We start from the raw sequence: 18,956 nt of genomic DNA, 5'->3' as shown, positions 1-18,956 counted from the left end.
GGCCCACCGAGGATGGAGGCCATCAAGAAGAAGATGCAGATGCTGAAGCTGGACAAGGAGAACGCCCTGGACCGGGCAGAGCAGGCAGAGGCTGAGCAGAAGCAGGCGGAGGAGCGGAGCAAGCAGGTACGGCAGAGAGCCACAGCCCCCAGCCCTCCGGACCCTGTGCTGGGTTATGCTGAGCCCAGACCCAGCAGAGACTCTGCCTGGGGTATGAGAGTGTGTTGTATTGCACTAAATAGTTTATTTAGTTGTAAGTGTGTGACAGCTGCCACTATCCCCCAGCTCAAGGGCACTCCGAGGGTGGGACAGCCCTGGGGTGTGGGAATGGGGTGGACACTGTGGGGCAGAGCTGGCCCCAAGGAAGGGGCAGGAGGGATGCCATGGGGCAGAGCTGAGCCTGGGATGGGGCAGGCAGGGTTCTCTCGGGGTGCAGGGGTTCAGAGTGGTGCCCACCTGTGGTGACACCACTGTCCTTCCAGCTGGAGGATGAGCTGGCTGCCATGCAGAAGAAGCTAAAGGGGACAGAGGATGAACTGGACAAATACTCTGAGGCCCTGAAGGACGCCCAGGAGAAGCTGGAGCTGGCAGAGAAGAAGGCGGCGGACGTATGTATGGGGTGCAGGGTGGAAGCTGAGTGCTGCCTTGCCCCCCTTCCTGGTGGGACCGCAGCCCTTCCCTACGCCCTGGGGACACAGGAAGGTCCCTGTCCAGCTCAGTGTGCTCCCGGAAAAAATCTGTAGGTGCCTTTGAGCAGAGAATGGCCCTGTGAAGGACAAATCCGGAGGGCAGAGCTGGGCAGTGAGTGTGGGATATGGGGTCCACGTGTCCCCGGGAAACTCTGAGTCACGGCTGGGGGTGGTGGAGCCGAGCTCCGGGAAGGAGAAGGAGGAGGGGAGAGCTCTCCTGCCCCTGCAGGCGGGGGCTCATGGGCAGCGTGAGCATTGCACAGCCCGGCTATTGTTGTCCGCTGTTTCCAGGAAAACAATGGTGCGAGCGGTGCAGGGTTTCAGCCGGCGGCGGCATCGAGAGGCATGAGGCCCCGCTCGTCACCTGTCAGGACCTGGCTGTCCTTGAGAGGCCGGGATGCCTCAGGGTCCGGTGTCAGAGCCACGCAGCCCAGCTCTGATGCAGAGAAGGCAGGAGCCGCCCTCTCCCACCGTGCTCGTGGGGAAGCGCCTGAGCCCCAGCGCAGCGCCTGGGCTGCTCTCGCCGGGAGCTCCAGAGCCCTGGAGCTTTGCTGCAGGTCCCTGCGGCCAGCCCTGCACTGGAACTGGCTTGTGTCGAGTGCAGCATTGCAGAGCTCTTCCTGCCCTCACACCCTTCTTGCCCCACCTTTGCTCCTTGTTGGCATTTTCCCTGCTGTCACCACATCTCCGCTTGGATCCCTCTCAGTGCACCTGCAGCCCCTTTTTCCCGGCTGCTGCCGCCAGGGTGGCCCATGGGGGTCCCCCAGTTTCCCCTTGGCTCTGGGAAGTGGAGAGATTTTGCACCCTGGAGCACTGAAAGGGCAGAGCTGCCTCCCGGGTGCTTCCAGCCCGACAGAGCCCTTTGGATTCCCACCTGACCCCTGGAAACATGCCGTGCCATACTGTGCCATGCCAGGCAAATGCTCCTGCAGCAAGTACCTGCCTGGCTGCCGAGGGTTTCAGGCAGGCAGCTCGGAGCCCTTCCCTTCTATCCACACACTTGAAGCATTGACAAATAGGGGAATGAGAGCAGTAACAGGGTTCGGTGATGTGTTTACCGAGCTCTTGGGGGGCTCCATGACCCTCATGCCACGGAGGAACACAGCTCCCAGCTCTGATCTTCGCAGAGTTATCCTCCTGACACGGGAGGGTTCTCACCGCGGGATTTCACACATGGAAGTGGAGCGGGAGCCTGGCGGCCACAGCCCTGCCCTGGCTGGGAGGAAGGAGCGGGATGTGCTGCAGGGCTCCGAGCCCCGCAGACTCCGGAGGCTCCCGGAGCCCGTGCCCGAACCAGCCCCGGGGCGGGTGTGAGGGGGGTTCCGTGGGGCAGGGCCCGTGTGGATCCTCCGGGCCCGGTGAGGCCGTGCCTGCTCCCCGTGACACACGAGGCCACTCCCGGTGCCCCCACGCCCATATCGGGCGGGTCCCGCTGGACCCAGGTGCCCGTGGGGCACACCGCGGTGTTCTCCCCCGGCCCGGTGCCGGTGCCCTCATTCCCGCCGGTGCCGATGTGCGTCCCCCACCCGGTGATGGTGCCCTATTCCCGCCCGGTGCCAATGAGTATCCCGCCGCCCGGTGCCGGTGCTCCATTCCCGCCCGGTGCCAATGAGTATCCCGCCGCCCGGTGCCGGTGCTCCATTCCCGCCGGTGCTGATGTGTGTCCTCCGCCCGTTGATGGTGTCCCATTCCCGCCCGGTGCCCCCATTCCCGCCGGTGCCCCCGCCACGCCCCGGGCGCGGCGGCCGCTCCTCATCTCCCCGGTAACGCGCCCGCGGGGCGGGTCGGAAGTGACGTCACTTCCGTCCGGCCGTTCCGGGCGCGGTCCCGGTGTCTGGGGGTGGCGGGGCTGGAGCGGAGGCACCGAGCATGGCCGGGGCCACCACTATCGAGGCGGTGAAGCGCAAGATCCAGGTGCTGCAGCAGCAGGCGGACGATGCGGAGGAGCGGGCGGAGCGGCTGCAGCGGGAGGTGGAAGCCGAGCGCCGCAACCGCGAGCAGGTACCGCCGGTGCCGCCGCCGCCGCGCGGGGGCAGAGCCGGGCGGGCGGCGCGCCCGGGGCCGGGGGTCGCTCCGAGCCGCGGGGATGCCGGCCCGGGCCGAAGGGTCCGCCGGGAGCGGCGCTCTCGCTCTGTGTCCGTGGCTCCCCCTGGGACCCGCCCGTGGTGCTGAGCAGACACCGGGGCCGGGGGGGGCGGCCTGGCGTTGTTTCGCTGTTCCCGGTGTCCCGGGACGGACAGCAGCGGCGGAGGAGCCGGCCGGGGGGAGGAGGGGGAGGCCCCGGCCATCTTGTGCGGCCCCGAGCCCGGAGCTGCGCGGGTAAGATGGAAGGAAGGAGCGGGTTCCCTCGGGATGCGGCCGGCGCAGGAGCCCTCCCGAGCCCCGCATCCCGCCCGGCCCGGCGAGCGGGGCTCTGCGCTACCGGTACCGGCAGGGGAGAGCAGGGTGGGAGCGCCTGAAAGGGAGGAAGGAGCGGCGACAGCAGGATCTGAGCTGGCAGCGCTGTGCTCACCGCCGGAAAGGCCGGGGACAGGGGCGAGGTGACACGGGCAGGACCTCGAGGTGACACGGGCAGGACCTCGAGGTGGCCACGGGCAGGACCTCGAGGTGGCCACGGGCAGGACCTCGAGGTGGCACAGGCAGGACCTCGAGGTGACACGGGCAGGACCTCGAGGTGACCACGGGCAGGACCTCGAGGTGACACGGGCAGGACCTCGAGGTGGCACAGGCAGGACCTCGAGGTGGCCGCCTCACTTGGGTCTGGGACACAGGCAAAGCTGGCAGCGTTTTGGGGACAGGGATGAGGTGACACAGATGAGGTCCTTGCTCGAATCTAAGCGTGACTCTCGTTGGATTTGCAGTGATTTTGCTGCATTTGATGTGAAACTGGGTGTCCCCCCGAGTGCCCGAGCCTGTGTCTGTGACAGAACTGTGGCACTGCCAGGGATGGATCAGGCTCTGCTGCCCAGATCCATGGCAGAAGCTCCTGCCACTCCCAGGCCTCAGCTGGCTCTTTCTTTGCAGCCACATAAGGAATTCTCTTTGCAATAGCAGCATTGTCACGGGTACAGGCGTATTTTTCCCAGCTCCCTGAATCTCCTTCAGGGGAGAGAACCAGTGCTCCCAGTATGGTGCCCAGGACTTGCCTGGGTCCTGGGGAGTCCTCTTGACTCTCTTGGGACAGCAGTTGTGAGTTCTGAAGGCCTGGATGAGCTTCTCCTTTGTTTTGCTGGGCTCCAGGTGCTCCCTGGTTCAGGGCTGCCTTTGTGAAGGAAGCATGGAATAACAGAAATGTGCCCCTTGTACCAGGGGCGTCTGAAAGAGTCACCTGGAAGTGTCACCCCATGCTCTGGGGAAGCCTGACAGTTTCATCTGTATCTAGAGAGAAGCAGCAGAACAGGAGGTATAAGGACCCTGCTGCAGCAGGGGAGAGGCACTTCCTCAAAATGCAGGGTGGTTTTTGGGTGGTTTTTGGGTTGAACGCTGCTTGCAGGAAGTCAGGGCTGAGTGATGCAGTTCAAAGGGTCAAGAAGTGGAGGCCCACTGCACTGGGAGAAGGAAGGAGGAGGTCCTCAGCAGCTGGTAGCCCCTTTAATAGGGCAAAGATGCAGTCAGGCATCAAGTCTCCTTCTGGTTCTGTTTAAGGTATTGCTGTGCTCCTCTTCAAGCAGATCACTTCCCCTTTCAGCAGGGTGGGTGCTGGCTCTGGGCACCAAAGGGGTGTGGGTTTCTCCAGAGCTGGGTGTACCTGCATGGGAGCTCCTCTGTGCCCTCCCAGCCTGGCCTTGGAACCTGCCAGGGGAGCCTCGGTGGAGGGAAGAGCTCAGACAGCTCCTCTGGGAGCTGGATGCAGCCAGTGTGGGACCCCACTGTAACACTGGTGCCTTTCATCACTCTGCTCCTCCCTCCTCGGCGTGGTGTGGCTGGGAGGGTGCTTTGTTATGTGCAGCTGGGGTATTTTGTGCCTGTGCCTGGGTTTCTGCAAATCACAGTGCTGGCCTGGAATGGCTGCACTCCTGCCTGCCTGCCTGCCTTTGTAATCCTGTTGGGGAGCAGGATCCTGGACTCCCCAGGGGGCTCCAGTGGGATGTCAGAGTTCCTAAAGCATCTGGGCTCCCCTGGGCTTTGGCTGGAGTGGATGTGGCTGTAAGCAGGGGCCTCATGGCCAATCAGGTCATGCCCCCAGGGTCCCAAAAAAGATGGCAGCGAGTCTGTAGTTGACTGTTTAGTCTGGGTCTGATCCAGAAGAGGAGTGCCGCTGAAGGGATTTTCATCCTTGGCCTTGAGGTGCTTTGTTTTCAGCAGCACTGAAGGGCAGTTCCTGTCCTCTGTATCTGCCCTGGCTGTGTCCTGACTCGAGGCTGGAGCAAGCCACAGGGTGATGGCAGTGCTGTATTACCAGTGGCTCTGAGCATGGTCTGTGCTCCCCACCATAGCCCAGCACTTTGGGGGCTGGCTTGTACCTTGTGGCCTCTTTGGAGGCTGACTAGGGCATGGATTGCAGTGCTTGGGGTGGGGGGTGGGATGGCCTCTGATCTGTGCCAGTTCCTTAAAGCCCCAGTCACATTTCTGGCAAATGTCTGCAGGCTGTCAGCAGTTTCACCAGCTCCCAATGTGTATGACTGAACCAAGGCACCTATTGCTGGGGAGCAGCCTCCTTCACCTGTCTCAAGGCTGGAGAAGGCTTTTGCTCCTTCTCTGGATTTGCTGGGAGGAAGGAAGCCTCAAGCACTGCAGGCTCTCTGTGGGGCTGTGGGCTCTGCAGCAACAAGCCCTGGGGCTGGGCAGCACCTTGTGAGCAGCCCAGCTTGCCAGCAGCACCCAGCACAGCCTGGCACATCGCTGGACATGTTAATCCTTCTCACCTTGCTGGTGAGAGGGTTTGCCTCAAGCAATGCTCATGTCCAGATCACAGCAGTAAGCTGACTCTCTGCTAAGTGGCAGCTGTCAGCACACTCTGGTGTGGTGGATAAACAGGACTGATGAATGGCCTGGCAGGATCCTGGCAGCTGCAGAGGCAGCCCTTGGTGTAAATCATCTCCTTCGTGTTTATGGCCTAAACTCAGAGCAGTGCAGGCTGGCAGCGAGAAGCCTGCAGAGCTAAGTGTGCTGCTTTCCTCTGGGAGAGTGGCTGAAGCATCCTGGGTTTGCTTTGTGTTCCTGTGTGCTGCTGCTGCCCCCGTGGCAGATCTCAGCTGCCAAGCCTGCCCAGGCTGAGTGCCCTCCTCTGCTCCCTGCAGGCTGAGGCAGAGGTGGCATCTTTGAATCGCCGGATCCAGCTGGTAGAGGAGGAGTTGGACCGAGCTCAGGAGCGCCTTGCCACAGCTCTGCAGAAGCTGGAAGAGGCAGAGAAGGCAGCAGATGAGAGTGAAAGGTGAGCAAGGACTCCTGCTTGCACTCTGTCAGACACTGAGGGTCCGGTGCCATCAACTTTTTGGTGCCATCAACTTTTTGGTGCCATCAACTTTTTGGGGGAAGAGATCCCACACCAAGGCTTGAGGGAGTCAGTGCCTGCTCAGAGCAGCTAAACCAATGCTGATGAACTTGAGGCTGCTGATGGCCTTGATTGTCCTGGAACCTGAGGCAAGGGAGTGAGGAAGTGCCATGTGCCACCATGCATCCCCTCCTGCAAAGGAGGAGAAATACACGGGTTCAGGGACACCACTGCCTTGCAAAGGTGGCTGTGGGTGGGGCAGCCTCTGTGCCAGCATGCTCCCTAACTGGCAGATGTCCCCTGACCTGGCCTGTGATTCAGAGGGGAGTGGTCCATTTCCAGCTGTCTGATGTGCTTCCTCCTGCACACACCGTGAGCAGCCTGACCCAGCTGCTGGCCTGCCATAGAGAGACTTGGCTCTTCTTCATTCCAGATGGGGAAGTGCTTGGCTTGGCTGTGAGTCCCTAAGAAAGCTGGGCTTGTTCTCAGCAGCACTGCACTGCCCTTGGCCTGGGAACCCAGTGGTCTGCTGGGGGAATGTTCCACAGAACAGTTAATTCCAAGCAATTGAGGTTGCTGTATTCACATCAGCCCAGAGGCCTCTGCCTTCTGCATTCAGAGGAATCATGGTTTATTGAGAAGCACTGTGCTTCCTGGGACTGCTGCTAATGCTCTGCAACTCATTGCACTGCTGGCTTGTCCAAGATTGTTTCCCACATCTCCCCTCCTTGTGCTTGCTTTTGGGCAGAGGCATGAAAGTCATTGAAAACAGAGCTCTGAAGGATGAGGAGAAGATGGAACTGCAGGAGATCCAGCTCAAAGAAGCCAAGCACATTGCAGAGGAGGCAGACAGGAAGTATGAGGAGGTGAGACCTTGAATCCTCTTCCTGCTGACAGCAAGTCTGGCTCTCAGCAGAGCCACATCAGTGCTCTGCCTGGCCAAAAGCTTCCCACAGCTCCAGTGGCTCCTGCAGGCATTCCTCCCTTCAATGCTCTGCAGAGCCTACAAGCTCAAAACTCTCCTCCTTCCTCTTGACTCTGCTTGTCCTTTCCAGGTTGCTCGGAAACTGGTGATCATTGAAGGGGATCTGGAGCGCACTGAGGAGAGAGCTGAGCTCGCAGAGTCGTGAGTAGTTCTGCTTGCATGCACCTGCCAGGTCTGCCTCTGCATGGGCACTAACACTGCATTGCCAACCTTGTTACACAAGGCCTGAAGCACAGGGTGGGTTTGGATCTGCAAAGAAAAGCAGTGAAAGCACTTCCCTCCTTGAAACAGGATTAGTTCCACCTAGGACATGGAGTTGGTGATGTGATTTGCCTTGGGTGGAGACACTCTGGCCCTTTGCATGGACTCACTCCCTAGTCATGGAGGCTGCAGAGCCTTCCTCAGCTCAGCATTCACAGCACTGCTTCGTGTGTGCAGTCACAAGATGGTTCACAGTGCTTGTACTCAAGTGGCAGAGGCCTCCTGGGCCAGGGACTGAGGCGCCCTACGGAGTGGCTGAGGCTGCTCTCTGGGCCTCTCCAAGTATTTGCAGTAACCACTACAGGCTTCTGCACTGCTGAGCAGAAATCTGGGCTTCCTCTGCTCAGAGCAGAGACACAAATCCTGGTGTTTGGGCTCCTTTCATGTGTCCAGGTGCTTTAGCTGATCCTTGAGGAGCTGGTCAGGGCCTTTCTGTGCTCTGGGCCTTGTCTAACACAGTTGGTGTGGATGCAGCAGCAGCAGCACTGTGCTTCCCGCCCAGATGTGCATGTTGTGACCATGACTTTTTTGTGTTTCCCTTCCCCACCCTTTTTTGCTCTGTGGTGGTGTGGTTCTGGTGCTCCTTTTGACCTTGCCCCCACCTGGCTTGTGCCCCTGTGTGACCGTCACTAACAGTCATTGCCGGGAGCTGCAGGAGCAGATCAGAGTGATGGACCAGAACTTGAAGTGTCTGTCTGTTGCCGAAGAAAAGGTACTAACCTTTCCCTTCTTGAACCATTAAACCAAAACTCATGTGGTCTCCTCACTATGCTCCTCCCCTCAGCTTAACTGCGTCTCTCTCTTGCTCTCTCCTGGAACATTCTGTCTTCTCTGCCCATAAATGTCCCTTTTTGAGTGGTGGTGGTGGTGGCTGTCCTTCTGTCCATCAGAACAGCTTCCCTCCATACAGCACACTAAAAGTGAAGCTTCTCCTTGGAGACTCCAAGTCTGGCAGAAACCTGTGTCCACATCTCGCTGCTCAGCCCTGTGCCCCGTGCATGTGCTGGCAGAACATCTCAAACATGAGCTCAGAGGCCAAAAGGGAACTTGCTTTCTGCACAGGTGCCTCAAAGCAGGGTCCCATCCAGTCTGATCTCAGACAGTCTCCTAAAGAACTTCCTGATCTTCCCTGCACGTGGATTCACTTCTTGTCTCCTGTCTTTCCCTCCCACTTCTTCTTTTCCTTTTTTTTCCCCCCTTTCCTTACAAAACCCCACAGTAAATGTTCCGAGCTGGAGGAGGAGCTGAAGAATGTCACCAACAATCTCAAGTCTCTTGAGGCTCAGGCTGAGAAGGTAGGGCTGCCTGTCCCAGGGCCAGAAACATTGCTGTTGTGCTAGGAGGGTAAACAGCAGAGCACCCACTGAGGTGGAAATGATTCAACTGCAGTCTTAAGCAAGCCAGGAGCACTGTGCTTGCTCTGCTGGGAGGGCTGAGGTATTTCATTGGAGGGTTTGGAAGCTGGGGTGGGGGAAGCCTGGCTGCCCTTCCCTGCCTTGGGGCAGACTCAATCAGCCAGGATGTTTAAGCTGCTAAAATGTTAAGATGAGAATTTTTCTGCATCCAAGTTTGTGTTCCATGCGTGATGTGAGACTTGCCACCTGCCCCAGTCCTGTTGGATTTGGGTGAGGATGTGAACCACTCCCAGGTGGAAAGTTTCTGCTGTCATGTGTGCTGCAGTGAGGAGTTTATGCTGCCCTCTGTAGTTGTGGGCTCTCTGGAGAGGGAGGTATCTGGGGCTGCTGACTGCTGACTCCTTTTCCACAGTACTCCCAAAAAGAGGATAAATATGAAGAAGAGATCAAGATTCTGACTGATAAACTCAAAGAGGTGAGTGGCCATGTCAGGATGGCCCAGCTGGGTGAGCTGGCCTCAGCTTGACTGGGAAGAGGTGTGAAGTCCCTGTCCTTGGACTGGTGCCCTTTCCTGTTGCCCTCACTGGTTTATTTCTGTCTGGCAGGCAGAGACCCGCGCTGAGTTTGCTGAACGCTCTGTAGCCAAGCTGGAGAAGACCATTGATGATCTGGAAGGTACATTCTGGGGATAGGAAACCAAGCAATGGGTGTTGAGTGAGAAGCTGAGCAGGGCTGTGTCTCAGGTAGCTGGAGAGCAGGCAGGCTGCTGTGCTCCTCATTGCTTGGAGCATTGTCCCACTTGGCCTCCATGGTGAGGCTTGGCAAGAGTCCTGCCCTGTGCCTCTGCTCTGAAAACAGTTCCCCTGTGCTGCAGCAGGTCTCAAGCTCTTGATCCAAACACCTGGCCTTATCTAGATAGCTTCTGTATTTTGGTGGTGATGTCCTAAGGAATGTAACTAGATCCCTGTGGCCCAGCTTAATCCAACTCTTTTAGGAGTGGCATAGGAAAGAAACACCTGCACTTGTAAGAATTGGTCACAATAACATACTTGTGTTATGCACAGAACATCAAGCACGTGCTGGCTGCTGCAAATGGGGTCTTGCAGGTCAACCCCAGGAGTCAGTGAGTGTGAAACAGCCCCCATGAAGGCTCAGACTGCCCAGTGTGAGTCCTGAACCAAGGTTAAATCCCCAGCAGTTCAGCCCACAGGGTAATCAGCCTGTGCCAAGGGGGGGTTCCTTTCCTCCTCCCATCCCTTCACACAGTCCTCCAGGAGGACTCCTGAGGCCAGCCATTGCAGAACCTTGCCCCAAGCCACAGAAGGAGAAGGGTTCAGCTGCCTCCCTTAAATCTGGGACCGTGGCCAGATTCTTTTGTGGATTGCTGTGGCTGGAGTGGTGATGCTGGGAAACCAAAACCCTTACAGGTCTCCTACCTTGACCACAGGTGTGCCTTTGTGGTCTTCTAGTGCCAGCTCTTGGAGATACAAAGCATTATCCTGCTGTCTGGAGTCACTCTGGAGGTTTATTATCTAGAAATAGCAATGGTGTCAGCTGAGCTGTTCCAGAACTGCAGCCAAGCAGCAATCTGAGCCACCTCATGGTCCAGGACAAGCTTTTATTTGGAACTGCAAAAAGTCCTCCAAATCCCTGCATGCTCCCCTTGAAACCTGTTGATTGAGAGTTGGCTCTGGTCTACAGCCTTGCTGCTGAGGTGACCTAGTTCATGACAAATGACAAAGTTGCCCAGGCTCTGTGAGGCTGTTAACAGCATGCCCAGCTGTACTACAGCCCAGCTGCCAGAGCTGGAGCTGTCTGTGCCAGCTCTGCAGGGCTCAGGGATGTGTCAGCACAGTTCCAGGCCCACCCCTCCCTGGAGGCAGAGAGCTGCCTGTCTACTCCATTATCTGATGGAGAACACTGGTGTGGCCAGTCTGCTCCCCCACCTCACTGCATCCTGCAGGATTGGAATTTCCTCTGATGCCCAGCTCTATTGCATGACTGACTTCTCCCAAGCCAGTCTTTGCATTAAGACACAGGTGAGAACAAAGCACCTCAATTATCAGTGCTCTCCTTAGGTGTAACAAGCTTCTCTCTAAGTGGATGGAGTTGCCTTTCCCTGCTGCTCCTCCTGACACTGGTTCCTGCTGACCTAGCTGGACAGCTTGTTTTTACAAGGTGATGTGGTTTGAGTGCTTGGCTCTGCTGCCCTCGGAGCTGGATTGTAATCCTGGAAGGCACTTGTGGGTCACTTGGGTCCTCAGGCTGCTGGAACCCTCCTGTTCATTGTTGGGGATGAGCACAGAGTCGTGATGGCTCCACATCTAACTTCATTTGCTTCTGTTCGTGTACGCCATCGTGCTTTTCCCGACCCGGAGTGTTGGAAGAACTCTTTGCCTTCCCTCATTGTTTTCCTTTTGTTCTCCTCCTAAACCTCTTCTAGATGAGCTCTATGCCCAGAAACTGAAGTACAAAGCAATTAGTGAGGAGCTGGACCACGCCCTGAATGACATGACTTCCATGTAAATATGAGCTGGCTGGCGTTCGCCTCTCGCTTCAGCAGCCTGGACCGCCAGTGCTTGCTTGGTTTGCTGTGGTTTCTGTAGTTGGAGAATTGTCCAGGTTACTTCTACAGATCTGCCCAAGGAGCCCCAGCATGCCATCCTCTAACTCTAGGTCCTGGTGGTCTGCATGTGTAACCAAGTGCTGTGCTGGCCTGAAAGGGTTCTGACTTAAATTTGAGTGCAATTCCCATTCCCACTGGGAAAGGCTTTCTCAGGAAATGTGGCTTTGTCATCTGCTGGAGCCACTGGGCCATGGTCTCAGGATTCCTTCTGGAAGAGGCTGTGGATAGTGCTCAGGTGGATTCCTTAGGAATTGCCACAATAGGCTTGAGATGGGCCAGATCATGAACTGATCTGTGGAAGTAGCTGAACTTGTGTGTTTCTGCAACTTTGCTCCTTAGCTTTGTTCAGATCTGCAGTGGGTGCTGCTAACAACTGCTCCTTTTGGTCCTTGCACTAACCCAGGAGAGGCCAGGTCCTCACCCCACAGAGAAGAGCCTTAACACGAGTGTCCCAACGTTCCCCAAGCAGAGTTTGCTGTGCACAAACACCGAGGCTTTTCTTAAAATTAGTGTCTCCTTCTGTCTCACACAGATAAGTCTTGTGGTTCCAAACTCCACTTTGGATTTGTCTCTCTGCTTGGTGGCTTGTTCTGCATCTGCACCCGGCATTCACGCTCTCTTCATCTCACTCTGAATTCCAGTACCTCTTTCCAGTTTCTGTGCACAGGGCATCCCTGGGAATGGGTGCTGTAAAGACACAGAAGCAGCAGCCCCCCAGTTCTGCTGCACTTGCTCCCAAACAAAGCTTCCTCTGTGTGACCTGATGTGCCAGACACAGCCTGCTCTGAGGGGCTGCCCTTTCTGTGTCGGGGGAGCGGGGAGGATGTTGTTCTCATCTGCATATCTTGTGTGGAGCCATAAAGCTCTTTTTGTATTTCTCTTGCCTCTTGCTCGAGCATGATGTCACCTTTTTTTAAGGAAAAACAGTTCCTGTATAAATGGCTGTTGCTTTGGAGAAATGGGTTTCTAGTGACCACTTGCTGCTTTAGAGTAACTGTCTCAGCATTGCCTTCCAACTGGAGTCACTCTCAGTGGAGCACAGACCTCACTTGCACGCTGGATTTTTCTTTGAGGTGTGTCACTGGCTCCCAGATGTGATGGCAGCTTTGCAGACAGGGCCTGTGGGGTCAAACTGGAGGCTGGGGGTTGCAGCAGGAGGCCCTGAAGCTGTGCCTGACTGAAGACACTCCTCATTCCTGCCTGCTTTGGAGTGCTCACCAGCACTGGTTGCCAAGCACTGGCTTGCAGTGGGAGGTCACACACCTGATAGCTGTTAGCCAGGGCATGGAAGCCAATAAATCCTGTGTGAGCTCTGGCTGGTTTCCACTGGGGCAGAACTGGTTGGGTGTGAGGTGCTGCCTGTGCCAAGGGGAAGGATGTGTGGCCTCTTGCTTCAGGAATGAGAAGGCACTGCAGCAGGGCTGTGAGCATCTGAGCCAGGGAATCTTTTGCAGAGCCCTTCCCTCCCCATGCAGGGGCTGGGGGCTGCAGGATCCTTCTAGAAATGTGGCATGGAGCTTCCCACTGAGCACTGGCACTGGGCTGTGAGTGCCTGGCGTGTGTCACTGCTGGAGCTGTTGCTGGTTGATGTGGTATGATAAACACTGGTCACCCTCAGCACAGTATGTGCTGCCTCATGGTGGTTGGTCAAATTCTTTTTCCTTTCTGGATCTGTTCATCTGCCCCAGTGCCCGAAGAGCCCTCCGTGAGCAGAGTTCTGATGCCATGGCACACTTCCCGTGGCTGTCTCAGGTTTGTGCCCTTCTGCTCTCCACGTGACAGCACTGGCAGTCAGGATACTCTAGACACACTCATCTGCCCCAGCCTGTCCCACTCTGCCTTTGGTGGCAGGTGGGGAAGGGAGGGAGCATTCAAGGGATCTCAAAAGTGTGGGCTGACTCTCCTGGCATGTGGGGCTGTGCCCCATCAGCACAAAGCAGTGTCCTAGTTTGAAAAGTGAGTGAGTTTTTTGGGATGCTGTGGTCAAGCAGGAACACAGAACTCTTCAGTAACCCCACTGCAGCTGAGTTGAGGATCTGGATCCTGTGGGAGGGCAGGGCTTCTGTAAACGTGAAGGTTTCCAGTCCAGTGTTCCACTGTCAGCTCTCAAGACAATAGGGACACCATCATTTTCTGCCAGTATTTCAAGGGAGGGTGTCAGAGGAGGGACCAGGTTCTGCTCAGTGCTGCCCAGCAGTAGGACAGGCAAACATGGAAATGGATGCCCAGGAAGTCCCACCTGAACACAAGGAAGGATTTCTTTCCTGTGTTGGTAACTGAGCACTGAGCAGATTGCCCAGATACCGTGTGAAGTCTCCCTCACTCGAGATATCCCAGAATGATCTGGACACCATCCTGTGCCAGGTGCTCTGGGCTGACCCTGCTTGAGCAGGGAGGTTGGACCTGAACCACAGTGGTCCCTTTGAACCTCACCCCTTCTGTGATTGTCAGTGGTGGGAGGTGGCAGCCTCACACAGGGTGGTTGCACCCTGCCTCTCGCTGTGGGGAGCTGGTGGCTCTGCTCTGCTCAGTGGTGTTCCCAGGAATGTTATCTAAGGCTGGGCTGTGGCAGGCCCTTTCCCCACTCATCCAGAAGGAATCCACTCTGGGTGGTGGATGGGGATGTGGGTGGGTGATGCAATGGTTACCCTGGGAGGTTTTTGGAGGCATCTGGTCTGACTGGATTGCTGGGCCTGTGCAGGCTGGTTCCAGGGAGCTGTGCTGTGCTGTGGGAGTGCTGCAAACTCAGGTGAACTGACCAGGAGGGCCAGCTCCTGGGGCTCCCCACGTCCTGGGGCTCCCTGAGTGCCAGGGATAGCTGGTGAGGCTGCCCTGGGGGTGGGCAGAGATAGGAGCAGGCCAAACATGGTGTGGCTGCTGCAGACCTGGCCAGGTGTTCCATGTGGAGAAGCTGTTCCTGAAGTGTGGGAAGTTTAGTCATGCTAAACACTCCAGTCTGCTGCCTTGTGTGGGTGAATCATCAGCTCCCTGTGCACAAGCAGGAATGTTTGCTTGGGAGCTGCAGCTGTTGCACCAAGTTCTGCTGAGCACAGTTCACTCTCATCCTCTGCCACTGGGGAGGCCCAGGACCAGCCTGGATCTCTCAGGTCTGGGGACAGACATTGGGGCTGCTCAGAGCACCATGGAGCCAGAGTCCCTCACAACAGCAACAGCAGCTGTTGTGCAAGGCATGGGCCAGGATGCCACGCACCCACAACTTCCCTCAACTTCCCCATTGTGGTAGGTCAAAAATCAAGTTCTCTGCCTGTGCCTTGGTCCCTTGGTAGGGCCAATCAATCAGCATTACTGCCCTCTCCTGCAGAGTGAGGTGCAGTTAGAGGGTCCTGAGGGCTGAGAGAAGCTGAGAGTGAAGCTGAAGTTGAGCTTTCCCCTCTGGGTGCTGGTGTTACACTGGAGGGACTGAGCTGAGACTCTGGGGAGGGTGATGTGCTTTGACTCCTCCATGTAAACCACTCCACTTTCTGGAATTTTACCCAGCTAGGTCTTGTTCAAGAGCAAAATATTCTGAGATTGAAAGCAATGAGGACAGGTCCCCTTCAGGGGGTGCCCGTCACTCTTGCAGTGAGAATGACACAGGAACAGGCAGGAGGCAGGATTGTAGAAAGAGCAAAGAAGGTTTTATTCAAGAGAACCACGTGGTTTAAATAGAGTGATACGATAGATTCTATTTGATTGGCTAACTAACAAAAACATCTTCCTCACACACTGTCTTTGAGAAGAACAGAAAGACGAAAAAACACCACCTGCAGATTGTTTATACTTCAAAAGTTATCACATCCTTATAACTCCCTAAAAATTCTCACAAGCCACTGTGAGAAGCAGTGTTTGTTTCTCTCTGTCTGTCCCATGGCATCCACAGGTGCCTGAGAGTCTTGGGGACCTCATGGCACAAAGATTAGAGGGGAAGCCAAGGCCAAGGCTGTGCTCTGGGCTCACTCCTCCAGCAGAGGCATCACACTGTGTGTCACTGCAGGTGGTGCTGGTCACTTCTGCCAGGCTGGAAGATGATGTGTAAGGGGTTTATTTTCCTGCCTGGAATTCCCCAAAGTGCAGGAATTGGAGCTGTCAGGCTGGGAGGACTCTGCCCATGCAAATGAGCAGGAGAGATGCTGAATGTGTTCTCTGTAGTGGCTGGACATTGCCACCCAGCCCTGAGAAGTGACAGATCTGGAAAGGGACCAAGCTTGCTGATGAGCATGAGTGTGGCTGCTGGACCTCTGTGGGGCTCTAAGGACAGGGACTGCAGAGGCCACAGCTGCAAAGGCAGTGGCAGCTTGTGCCTTGCTCATGGAGCTGTTCTGGGGCAGATGTAAAAGAGGACCCTGTGCTCCAGAGGTCCCTCTGTCCTGTGCCTGAAGCTGCCTCCAGTCCTAACTGGGCTGTTGGGAGCACCAGGCATGTTCTCAGAGGAGGGTTCTCCAGGGCAGGGATGAGATGTTCCCACTCTCAGTTCTTCTGGTGTGCCTGTCCTGCTGTTCAAACCCTGTCATTCCCGCTGCAGTGTGGTGTGGCTCCCTCTGGAAGCTGTTTCAGGTACAGCTGTGGCAGGACTCGTTTCTGCAGCGTGCTCCACAGGCTTAAAGCACATCCCAGATCTCTGTCCTTGCTGGGGTCCAGCCCAGCCCTGCCTGCAGGCTCCTCTTGTGGGTGTCTCTTCTTCCTTTCTTTGCCTTTGCACATCTTGGGCAGCACTTTCACTTCTGCCCACACTTGGCTTCCTCTGTCATCTTCCTGGGCTGAAGCACAAGTTAGAGAAAGACAAACTTTTGGGAATAGCTGTCTGTCCTCAGAAGCACACACTGTGGAGACAGCTTGTTTGATGTGCTCATCTTGGTGCTCTACTAACCTTTCCCTTTCTCTCTTTTTCTCTTTCCCTCTTGTTTCCCTTATCCTGTCGCTGCTGCAGAGCGCCTGTACAGCCAGCTTGAGAAAAACCGCCTGCTCTCTAACGAGCTGAAGTTAATGCTGCATGATCTGTGTGACTGAGAAGGGGCCCACTAATCCCATTAACAGCTTATTGCCACCACCACTGCTGTGGACCACACTGAAATCTGATCATTAACACTGGCAGACTTGCCAGTTTTATGCAATTGCTGCTTTTTAATGAGGCACTTGGATTTATCCTGTAATTTATTTAAGCTTTTTTTTTAATATATAAAGGTAACTTCTATTCTTGGTGAAGTCACCCCCAGGCTTGGCTGGGTTTTGACCAGTCTTGTTGGCTTGTCCAGGGGGTCCTGCCTGGCTCCTCCATGGAACCAGAATTGCTGCACCTCCCAAATGAGGGGTGGGCTGAAGTTAGACTTATGTCTGCTTGAAGCTGCCTGTCAAGTGCTACAACTTAATTTACTATTAGCTGAATGACTGTAGGATTTCCTGGTGCATGGAATGATGGCTTCTACCAATAAAGGACTGACCCTGTGGTCTGTGAGACACTGCACACCTGTAGTACGTTCCTATTTAGGGGAGCCCTAACTGAGAAGGTTTGGGGGCAGCAGTAATTTCCCAGGCCCGACCCCAGTGCAGCTGGAATGGGTTGGGAAAGCTCACAGACATCTTGACAGCAAGTGCCAAAATGCACAGCCTGGAGCTGTGTCCTGGGTGCCTGCAGGGAGTATTGAAATGCTGCTGCTGTTGCTCATGCTCGAGGAAGGCTGTTCTCTCTCTGTGCAGTTTCTGGCCCTGGGGAGGTTGGGAGTGGCTTTGGCAATCTGCCTGTACCTAAAGGACGTTTTTCCACAGCCTGTCTGTCCCGTGTCCCAGCGTGTGGATGTCTCCAGTGATATGGGTGGGCTCACCTTTGGAGTGAAGCCTACTTAGAGCACTAGCTGCTGATCTGCTCTCCTCCTGGCTTAAGGAACATGTGAGAATTGACTGCACAGCTGCCTGCAGTGTTGGGCAGGCTGCAGCTCCCTCACTCCTCACTCTGCCTGTCACTGCCCCAGCTCCTGCTGCCCTTGGGGCTGGTGGTCTGCTCCCTGCTGCTGCCCTGTACCGAGGGGAAGGGGGGCACAACCAGCTGGAGTTCCAGGGGTGTTTTGCTCTTGGGTGCCTTGCTGGGCCACTGTGTGTGTCAGCTGTGGAGGTGTGGAAGCCCTGGGAAGAGCTGGCTGCACTCAGAGACGCCTGCATGTGAAACACTGACCAGAACTCTGGCTAAAGGTGCACCGTGGCCATTCTGGGAGCACCAGCAGTGTGAGAGGCGAGGGCTACACACGAGCCAGGTAACCTCAAAGCTTCCAGCTGCACCCAGCCAGGCTTCCAGCTGCACTCCAGCCCCAGGATCGCTGCAGCTGCGTGGGCAAGGGGCTGGCACAGGCTTTCTTTGGCAAAGGACTCTCCCTTGTCTGATGCTGATTTGTAACTCTGGACTCTTGTTCTTGGCAGATAAACTGAAATCCACCAAAGAGGAGCATCTCTGCACGCAAAGAATGCTGGACCAGACCCTGCTAGACCTGAATGAGATGTAAAGGATCCCTGCCACTGCCTCTGCCATGCGATGCCAGCCCAGCTGCTGCTGCCCTCTAACCCTGGCACCAGAGTTTACTTTCTGTTGCCAACTCGACCAAACACAAATCTCCTTAGTTCCAGGGTTAAAGGCCACCAGGTTGGGCAGAGCTTCAAACAGCATCATTAAGGGAAGTAAACAATGCAATAATGTTTGGAGAGCATGTTTGAGATGTACACATTTTGTAACTACCTTTTTTTGTAGCGACCATTATAAACATTCCAAATAACGTGTGAGGCTGGTGAGCTACACTTCAGAGCTCTTGGCTTTAGAATTTGGTATTAACCTTCTGTTAATTGGCTCTGGGCCACCCTGCTTTGGCAGGGCAGGAAACAGATACGATGGTTCTGGATGTGAGTCAGAGTAGCCAGGCTAGGGTGACAGCCTGTTGAGAGAACTTCCTTTTCCAGGAGCTGTTTGCCAAAAGCACAGTTCAGTTTTTCAGCTTTAAGGTAGCTCTGTGTTGGGAAGGAACAACTTGGGTGAAAGGTGTCCTTTTTCGGGGGTTGTTGTTTTTTTCTTAAGCCAAGCCAGTCATCTGAACAATTGAACCAATTGAACTTCACAGGGATTGTGTCCCTTTCCCTCCACACCTGAAGGGCTTAGAGAAGCCACTGTCCCTGTAACCCATTGCTACCCTGGAGCTGACTTTGCCTTCACTAAGTGCTGATGCACCAAGCTTCACTGCTCATCACTGGGTTACACTTAACAACTTAAGAAAAACAGCCTTGTGTCCTTGGAGAAGTGTTTTTGCCTACCTGGAGGGAGGGAGCCAAGCCTTCCCTCCTGCCCAGGACTGCTCTTAATTGTCTTAATTGATTCCAAGCCATCTCTCTGTGCATTGCTGATGTGTTGTGTTGTGAGGTGTGAGTGTGGCGCTGCCATGCTCGCAGTAACTTGTGGTTGGAGCATGCTGCCTGGTTGTAGCAGTTTTTGGGGCCAATCTGGAGACAAAAAACATATCCAGTGTTTTGATACTAAATTGAAAAATTGTGTTACTGTCTTTTGAAATAAAAACTGATCCCTCCACATGGCTGCTGGCTGCAGAGCTTTACTGTGTGGGCTTGTGGGGGATGA

At 55.7% G+C, this 18,956-nt stretch overlaps 1 protein-coding gene across 9 annotated transcripts; it reads left to right on the top strand.

Moving 5' to 3' along the window:
- Positions 1–2,467: 2,467 nt before the first annotated feature.
- On the top strand, positions 2,468–18,912 carry TPM3 (tropomyosin 3). Of its 9 annotated transcripts, XM_077192195.1 has the most exons (10): positions 2,469–2,690; positions 5,930–6,063; positions 6,872–6,989; positions 7,179–7,249; positions 8,589–8,664; positions 9,137–9,199; positions 9,330–9,399; positions 11,168–11,246; positions 13,039–13,102; positions 17,114–17,748. In XM_077192195.1, the coding sequence occupies exons 1-10, from the start codon at positions 2,559–2,561 to the stop codon at positions 17,189–17,191; spliced, it is 885 nt and encodes a 294-aa protein (XP_077048310.1). In that variant the 5' UTR covers positions 2,469–2,558; the 3' UTR covers positions 17,192–17,748. The 9 variants fall into 9 exon arrangements, with proteins under 9 accessions (XP_054507045.1, XP_077048310.1, XP_054507049.1 ...); XM_077192192.1 differs by lacking the exon at positions 13,039–13,102 and having other exon boundaries at positions 2,470–2,690; positions 17,114–17,747; XM_077192193.1 differs by lacking the exons at positions 13,039–13,102; positions 17,114–17,748 and adding an exon at positions 17,759–18,912 and having other exon boundaries at positions 2,471–2,690.
- Positions 18,913–18,956: the final 44 nt, after the last annotated feature.

The sequence above is a fragment of the Agelaius phoeniceus genome, chromosome 31 (assembly GCF_051311805.1).
Source record: "Agelaius phoeniceus isolate bAgePho1 chromosome 31, bAgePho1.hap1, whole genome shotgun sequence".
Classification (NCBI taxonomy): domain Eukaryota; kingdom Metazoa; phylum Chordata; class Aves; order Passeriformes; family Icteridae; genus Agelaius; species Agelaius phoeniceus.
The sequence above is the reverse complement of the archived record's forward strand: the minus strand, read 5'-3'. Positions and strand labels throughout refer to the sequence as shown.